This window comes from Cryptomeria japonica, chromosome 4 (assembly GCF_030272615.1).
Source record: "Cryptomeria japonica chromosome 4, Sugi_1.0, whole genome shotgun sequence".
Classification (NCBI taxonomy): domain Eukaryota; kingdom Viridiplantae; phylum Streptophyta; class Pinopsida; order Cupressales; family Cupressaceae; genus Cryptomeria; species Cryptomeria japonica.
This window is the reverse complement of record NC_081408.1, coordinates 621511616-621519510: the sequence shown is the minus strand read 5'-3', so window position 1 is coordinate 621519510 and position 7895 is coordinate 621511616. Positions and strand designations below refer to the sequence as shown.

Genomic DNA, 7895 nt, shown 5'->3' with positions numbered 1-7895 from the left:
AAATTTGTCTTTTTCAATTTATCTCCTTGACTATCCAAAATTTGAGCTATTTGGGTGGCTACCGGATGATCAAAAGCCCATTGTATCTTCCCATAACCGAGAACAGTACCCAAAAAGTAGAATGCTAGGCAAATAACAAAAGAACCATACCAGAAGGTGTTTTTCTTATCTTTCTTGAGCTTCTGAAGGTTTGACATCAGCTCCTTCAACATCACACTACAAAGATCGTAGTGTGCATCCTCCTTCACCATTTGATGAGCCATCAAAACATTGTTACCAGAGACAGAGTTCATCCGGTTTGACTGGTAAACTTTGTATCCGATTATCATTATAAATTTAACATCAATTTCCTTTACATCATCAACTCTCATTGAATGACCATCAAAGGTGGTGCCGGTGAGTTTGCAGAGTTCTATGTTGGAGATTTTGCACCTAGGGTCAGGTAGACTTCCAATCTTGTGTAGGCAGGTGATGTTCTTTATTACCTCCTTAGTGATCTTGTAGGGCCAGTCCAACTAGATAAATTCTCTGTGAATGTGGCTTAGAATGTAATAGACCCATTCCCCTTCATCAAATGTGGGAAAATCCATGAATTGAGTGAAACCCTTCCTCTTCAAGTGGGCAAATTCTAGTTTTAGCTGGTTATCTGTGATCAAATTCTCAGTGAAAATACAAGATAACTCTTAATCCCTAAGCTCCTTGATGTCACAGTGAATGTATGCCCTAATGTCTTCAATATGAAGAACACCATGGGAGACACTTGAGAAGGCTCCCAAAGGTTCATCCAAAAGAGATTTGAAGGGGTGCTTCTTGAATTCAGGATGAGGGTGGTTCTTGATTTCCACCACTAAAGGAGTATCGACATTGGATGAAGAAGCCATGATCAAAGAAGTGTTGAAACTATGGTTTCTACTAATGGAAAATACCTCAAGAAACTGCCAGAAGATGAAATTGCTTTAGAGAGAAAATGTTGGCACAAATCGCCTTGGACTCTTGAATTCTCTGAAAATCGCTCTTTTGAATGCTTGATCGCTATGTGAAGAAAATAACTTAAGTTTCCTTTTTATCGTCATTAACCCTAATTTTTCATTGTCATAAATGCTACCGGGAAGTTTTACTGGGTCATGTAGTTTGCAAGTAGGTTTCGGTAAACACTTGAAATTACCTGAGTATCCATCCGCAATCAGAATTCTCTTACTATAGATCTAATCCAGGTTATTTGCATGATCTTCAATGATTTGCCTACCCCTAAGGCAGAGTGCCTTAGTTATCGGTTGTTCCTTCTTCTGGTGCAGGACCCGATGACTCTACCAGGTGTTCTACCGGTTGTGTGTCTGATCTCCTTACCCATATTTTCTCATGTTGTTTTCTGATATTACACCTTTGCCTTTCCGTTCTCATCTGAATTTCCATTTGTTACCGGTGGGTTCTTACTTCTGCAATATTTAGCAATATATCCAATCTTATTGCATGCATAACAGAAAATATTGTTCTTCTGAATTTCTTAGTTAAACCCTTGATTTTCTTGATTTCCTTTTGATCTGCATTGGTTAGCCATATGTCCAAATCTACTACATGCATGACATCTTCCATTTCCAAGACCGATGAATGATGCATTGTTCTGATTATTCCTATTTATGCACTGACTTTCTATATGACCATATTTATTACAAACAAAGCATGTACCATTGAATTTGTGAGCATTAGGCTATCTTATTGGTGATTTTTGGTTCCGATTGTTGACATGATTCTGCTTCTGACTGGATGATTGATCTTGTTGTGCAGTACCAAAGCTTTCTCCTTCTTCATAACCAAGACCTCTCTTATCATTAGCATCTCTTTGACTCTTCAGTATTTCATCAAGTTTGGAAGAACTGGCTTTGAATTTGTCCTTGTATTCATTTGCAATGACTAAGTCATCTGTCATGGTTATAATCTATCTCTCAAGTTCTTGTTCATTGTTCCAAGATTGGACCAACTCAAGGCTCAACATGTCATTCTCATGTGTCGGTCTTTTGCATTTATCAAAGCTGCCCTTCAATTCTTGAGCTAGGTTTTCTTCATTCTTCAATCTCCTTGCACATTCTCATGGTTAGGGCTCACATCTCATTCTTCAAGATAGTGTTCTCCTGAGTGAGTTTCTAACATTGATCCTTCATAGCATCTTCCCCATCATTGTTCTGATTTTGCAATTGATCACAGAGTTCCTTCCTCTTAGCTTGAATAGTTGAAAGCTTTCCTTGCAATGAAATGATGTTTTCTCTGGCTTGCATTAGTTAATTCTTCAGTTTACTATTTTCCATCTTCTCATTATCAAGATCCTTAAGAGTAGGTTGAAGTTGTTGCGGCAGACCAGTTTCCATTGATTCCAAATTCTGGATCTTCCTCAAGTGGTTAAACTTCTTCTGAGGAACTATATCTGATACCAATTGTTTGAATCCAAGAACACTGAGAGGGAGGGGGGGGGGTGAAACACTGTTCTACCGGTAAAACTAATTCTGAACTTATTGCTTAAGAACCAGTTAACAATAAACAAAGTTAAAGTGCATAAACCAAATAACACATAAAGAAGCAACACCATAACACCAATATTTATACGTGAAAAACCCTTCAAAGGGAAAAACCACAGTGGAGCTGATACCCACAATATCTATATACTTAATCAAGGTATAGAAATACTACATTGAGGGGATTGCACATGCAATCAGGCCAACTTCCTAGAGCTCAATGCTCCAATAGAAGTCTCACTGACTTACACAGTATTACAATATTATTACAAACAAAAATAAACTTATAAATTGTATCTAACCATGCTGGATAAGTTTCGATTTAAGCTTTGTTAACCCTCAATGTGTACCGATTCACTGATGCTCTGTTCTTCCCTGTTCTGCTATCGGTTTACACTGTGCACGTGAAACTGCAACCAAATGCTTCTTATCGCTGACCAAAATGCATACCATCAATCTATGATTCATTCGCAACCATAATCGCATTCCAAAAATTATCATATAATCCATCGCTGAAAGGATCTCCTTAAATACCCTTTTTAACTTTTCACCATGTCAGCTTCAATGAAGAATATAATCCTGTTAGCTGCCGGATCACAAGGTATTTCATACTTAATCCCAGTGACCATGTCTGCTTACATACATTACCAAAAATTCCTTGACATAAATTATCGGGGCCACAAGATAACTTAGTCGGGTCCCATCCTTAATCGGGTTCCAAATACACGTTACCAGGATGATGAATTAACCGATTGTAATGTAAAGTGAATATACCGGTTGAGTGTAGTGAATACCGGTTAACCCAAACACAGCAAAATGATAGATCAATGAATCTCGATAAAAAATATCAACACTTGGAGATGAGTTACCATCAATGACAACCCAAAATACCATTAACCCTTACCGAATGAGTGTCAATTGCCAACAATTTCATCCTAAGTAAGACTCTAAACAATCAAGCATCTGTGCATCTGTGAAGAATTCATCATCAAGCATTTTCAAAGATCTTCAAGGCTGAATATTCTTCATGCAACCATTTTGGAGAGAAATTACATCATTCATATGCAAGCATGTGTGTGATTAGGGTTTTGTCATGTTCATGCCATTTTATACAACATATGTGATTACATTCAATAAGCAAAGTATCATCATCAACAATTGTAGATCTAAGGTATATCTTTCCATTATTTATTTCAGTATTTGCAATATTTCATTCAAGGTTAATTCCTAAACCAGGTTTTGATTTAGGCAAACCCCTATTCCCAACCATTTCCCTTCTCTACTGTGCGTAGGATTAGGTCCAAAGCTGTAATTCTCAGGATCAACATAATTCATAGAGATAAACATGTTCCCTTTTGGACGACGAAAAGTGCGGACCAGAGCGACGAGCATTTTGGTCCTGACAATTCAAGATGACCTTCTGGGAACAGATCTAAATACTCATATATTCTTTTGATCCAAATTCTTGGCTTCGTTTGACGATCGTAGCTTACTGTTCATGCATATTTACTCCAATTTAAACACATTTACCCTAATTTCATCATTTTCATAGTTTAACTTTAAAAAGAGGGAATCAAATCCTAAGCCAATGAATCTAATAAGAATTCTTAGCCCTTATCCTCACTAATTTGAGGCTAGATATATTAGCTTCACCCCTCTTTAATGTAGTGGTCCCTAAGAAAAATTTAGTGGTCTTCTCCCTTGTTGTGGCGAAAACCCTAAATTTTGTTTACCACTACGAAATGATTAAGCCATGACTAGTTTAAAAAATGCACTTAAATCTTTTATTTGGTACTTCGCCTAAAAATGCCATCTACCTCTTCTTACTAACCAAACAAACCAGTATTTACATCTCTCTCTCATAGCTCTCTCTTGAATTTCGGGCAAGGTGATTCACAACTAACTAGTGTGAGTATTAAATAATTTCTAGCACACTTAATGTCTAAAATTTTGCGAGCCATATAATAATATCATTTTCATCTGTGTATCCTTGATGATTGATAAACACCACCTCAAAAAAATGCAACTTTAATACCACCATCCTTTATGTATCTTTATAGAACTCGCATCATCCTTGAGGGAGCCAAATATATTCATACACCTCTTAAACAAATATTAGAGCTGCCTGCAAAACATCGACTGCTCGTGTCAAGCTCAAAATGTCCAAATCCAATTAAGGTATGGAAAAATCCTTGAAGGTACAAAATTGCACTCCAAAATAGGGATTCAAAATGATATCCAAGCATGCTTGTCACATCAACTGCATCTAATTAAAATATCATGGGTGACACGATACCCACACCTCCCAATCAACAAAGTGACATGGCCAACTCAACCTTCTGATGTTGACCTAACCAATCACAGTTTAAAACTCATTGCCTGTTTGGTCAAATCATCTGCCACTATATTTCCCTCTCTATAGGCATGGGTGATTTTGAATTCTAAATTTTTTCCCACCAACACCCAAAATTGAATTCAACCATTTTCTCATTTTCCAGTTTGGAGTTGTCTTCTGGCGAATCACATTAATAATTATGAGGGAGTCACCTTCCAAATGCACTTGGTTCACTTTTAGGTCTAATCCACATTTTAACTCAAGCAAAGACACCCTAAATTCTACATCTTTATTTGTTTTTATGTCTAAGCATTCAGATATCTAACTAAGGATCACCCCTTTGTGATCCCTTGCAATGCAAGCAACTCCATTGCCTCCAAGCTGCCTTTCGAAGCCTCATTGAAATTGATCTCAACCCAACCACACTTAGGTTCCTTTCAAACTACTCTCTAACATGAATTTAAGGGAAGATCAACCTTCCTAACCCCATTAACATGGGCATACCACTTGTAAATTTATTATATCTACATAATAGAAATTTAAATTGAAATGGAACATCAAAGGGTTGTAGTTCAATTGGTTGAGCACAATTAGTGAGGGTGATGGTATGTTGATTGATTACACTAATCACCTAGGTTTCTGAGGTATGATAAAGAGACAGTCAAAATTATTTCTCAAACAATCTCATATTTAATATTTTTTCAAATGAAAACTGTTGAGAATGTGAAGCCCCAAAAAATAGCAAAATAAACTCTAGATGATATTTAATATTTTATCAAATGAAAACTGTTGGGAATGTGAAGCCCCAAAAAATACTAGTATAATCTTTTGCTTCCATATTTAATAGCAAAATAAACTCTGGATAATATTAAATCTTCCATTAAAATAAATAAAAATAACTAGAAGGTAAATAAAAAAAAAAACCATGTAAATGCAATTTTCACCACGGCAATAAAATAAGTATTTATCAGAATAGAAAAATATAAAAAACACCTCTTTAACATTTAGCCGCTTCTACGACTGACTACCTATTTTAAAGTAGCTGTATGCCTTACAATCTCCTAATTTCTAGGTTCATCACTTACCGCAAAATGGGGATTGTTTTAGGAAGCAAATTGGACCATAACACGGAAACTGCGACGACAAGGCAGACCATGGAAGAGAAAAAGTCGTTAGAAAACCTAATAAACATTTGACAAACAGACGTACAAACACCCAACTACACCACTTTGCCTCTGAAATAACATGCATTTATTCCAAAACCGGCTTTGGATAGGAGAAATGGATTTTGAGGGTTGAAAAGAAAAACTCTTGGGATAGGGTGGCGTAATGGAACATCATGAAAGTAACAGTAAAACCGTGAATGCGTAGTGACGTAAGCAAAAGTTAGCCCTAATCTGTATGCAGAGTTGGTGTGAGATTACAGTAATGCCAATAATGGCATGAGATGATGCATGTGCTTCTTCACTATTCTGTTCTCCTACCCACCCAGTTGCTTTTTGTTTTCATAGACATTTTCATGACATTGTCAGAGCTTCTGACAAAATATAATACCTATTGGTGATAGTTTTCCTGTTGTAATAGTAAAGATGGCTTGTTGTCAAGTTCCTAGTTCATGCTTTTGATTGCAGAAATACTTTCGCATCTTATTTAGTTGAGTATAACCATTGCATGCTTTCTAATTCTTGAGCCTCTAAACCATGAATTATAGTGAAAATTTTAGGTCAAGACAAGTATATCTTAAACACCTTCTTGGAGCACTTGAGGGCCTAAAAAATTCACCCACCAGCAATGAAGATGAAGTTGCAGGCTCAAATCACAACATAAAGCTAGCTGTGGATGTATCTCTCGCTCTCACTGCAAACCAGGCGGCATGGAGCCGAGCTCTCCTCAGCAGAATTTCTAGCAATGAGAAAAACAGAGCTGCTCTGAAAAAAATTATGGGACCCAAGAAGTTCCGTGCAATAATTGCTCAGAAGCTCAGATATCAAGCTCATTTGGTATTGCAGTCCAAGCTGAAACGAGCCCATAAGCACCGGCGTAAGACTTCTGTTGGGGTGACCAGACAGAATGGTTTATCATTATGCAAAATTTTTAGCTCTAAGAGATCGGATCCTGTAAACCCATCTCATGCAAATTTTGTTAAGAAGCTGCAAAAGCTAGTTCCAGGTGGAGAATTAATGGACACTTCCTGCTTGCTTCGAGAAACTGCACTTTACATCACATCTCTTACAACACAGGTAGAAGTTCTGCAATATCTAATAGATTCTGTGAATAATACCCAACACCCAGTTTGTAAAAACTTCTCCTCTTGAGTATAGATACTTTTTGCTTTCATTTGTTTCAAAAAGGCACCCAAAAATAAATTTTTTAACTGCTAGCTTTTGTGGCTTACTCATCAATCCGGGTACTTCCTTCTGTAAGTACTGATCTATTCTAGCTTGCTTGTAGTGTAACTTTGTATCATTAAGTAGTGGACTTTTGCAAGTGATGTATCATTTTCTATACAAATTCTCTGTGAAAGCAATATTTTCCTTGTTAACCTTCCTGAGTATTTGTTTCTGTCATAGCTACTGAACTGTTTTTCCATGGTTTGTTTTCTTCGCCAATGAAAATCTCATTGCAGAAGATTTTTTTTGTTTTAGTAGATAAAAATGGCATTCAGTCAGATTAAGATGTATTTATATCACTGATTCTCGCTTTGGCTGCTGCTGATGAAGCACATAAGCCCTTTTTTTTATATAAATGCTATTGAAACTTAGAAAATGTGACAATTATTTTTTGTGTTTTGGTAACATTAAGTATAATAACTCTATCTTTAGATGCTACTTCTATAATTCCTACACCTCAAAAAACATATATCCTCTGGAATACCCATCATTTAGATAAATGTCTCATACTACATGATGTAAAGACAAAGTACTTGATTTTCACAATTATTAGTCACATCAACATTTCTGTTGTAGTCTAGACAAAGTCCCAATATAAATGAAAGTTACCGAAATCAATAAATAACAGAAACGAAACAACAGAGCCAACCAAATCAAATTTAT

At 36.4% G+C, this 7895-nt stretch overlaps 1 protein-coding gene across 1 annotated transcript; it reads left to right on the top strand.

Moving 5' to 3' along the window:
• The first annotated feature begins 6510 nt into the window (after positions 1-6510).
• Positions 6511-7189, top strand: LOC131055091 (uncharacterized). Its single transcript, XM_057989735.2, has one exon. The coding sequence runs from the start codon at positions 6543-6545 to the stop codon at positions 7155-7157; it is 615 nt and encodes a 204-aa protein (XP_057845718.1). The 5' UTR covers positions 6511-6542; the 3' UTR covers positions 7158-7189.
• Positions 7190-7895: the final 706 nt, after the last annotated feature.

Bases quoted from the DNA above. Each gene is read 5' to 3' on its own strand.
- LOC131055091 (XM_057989735.2), top strand. From the start codon at position 6,543: ATGAATTATAGTGAAAATTTTAGGTCAAGACAAGTATATCTTAAACAC.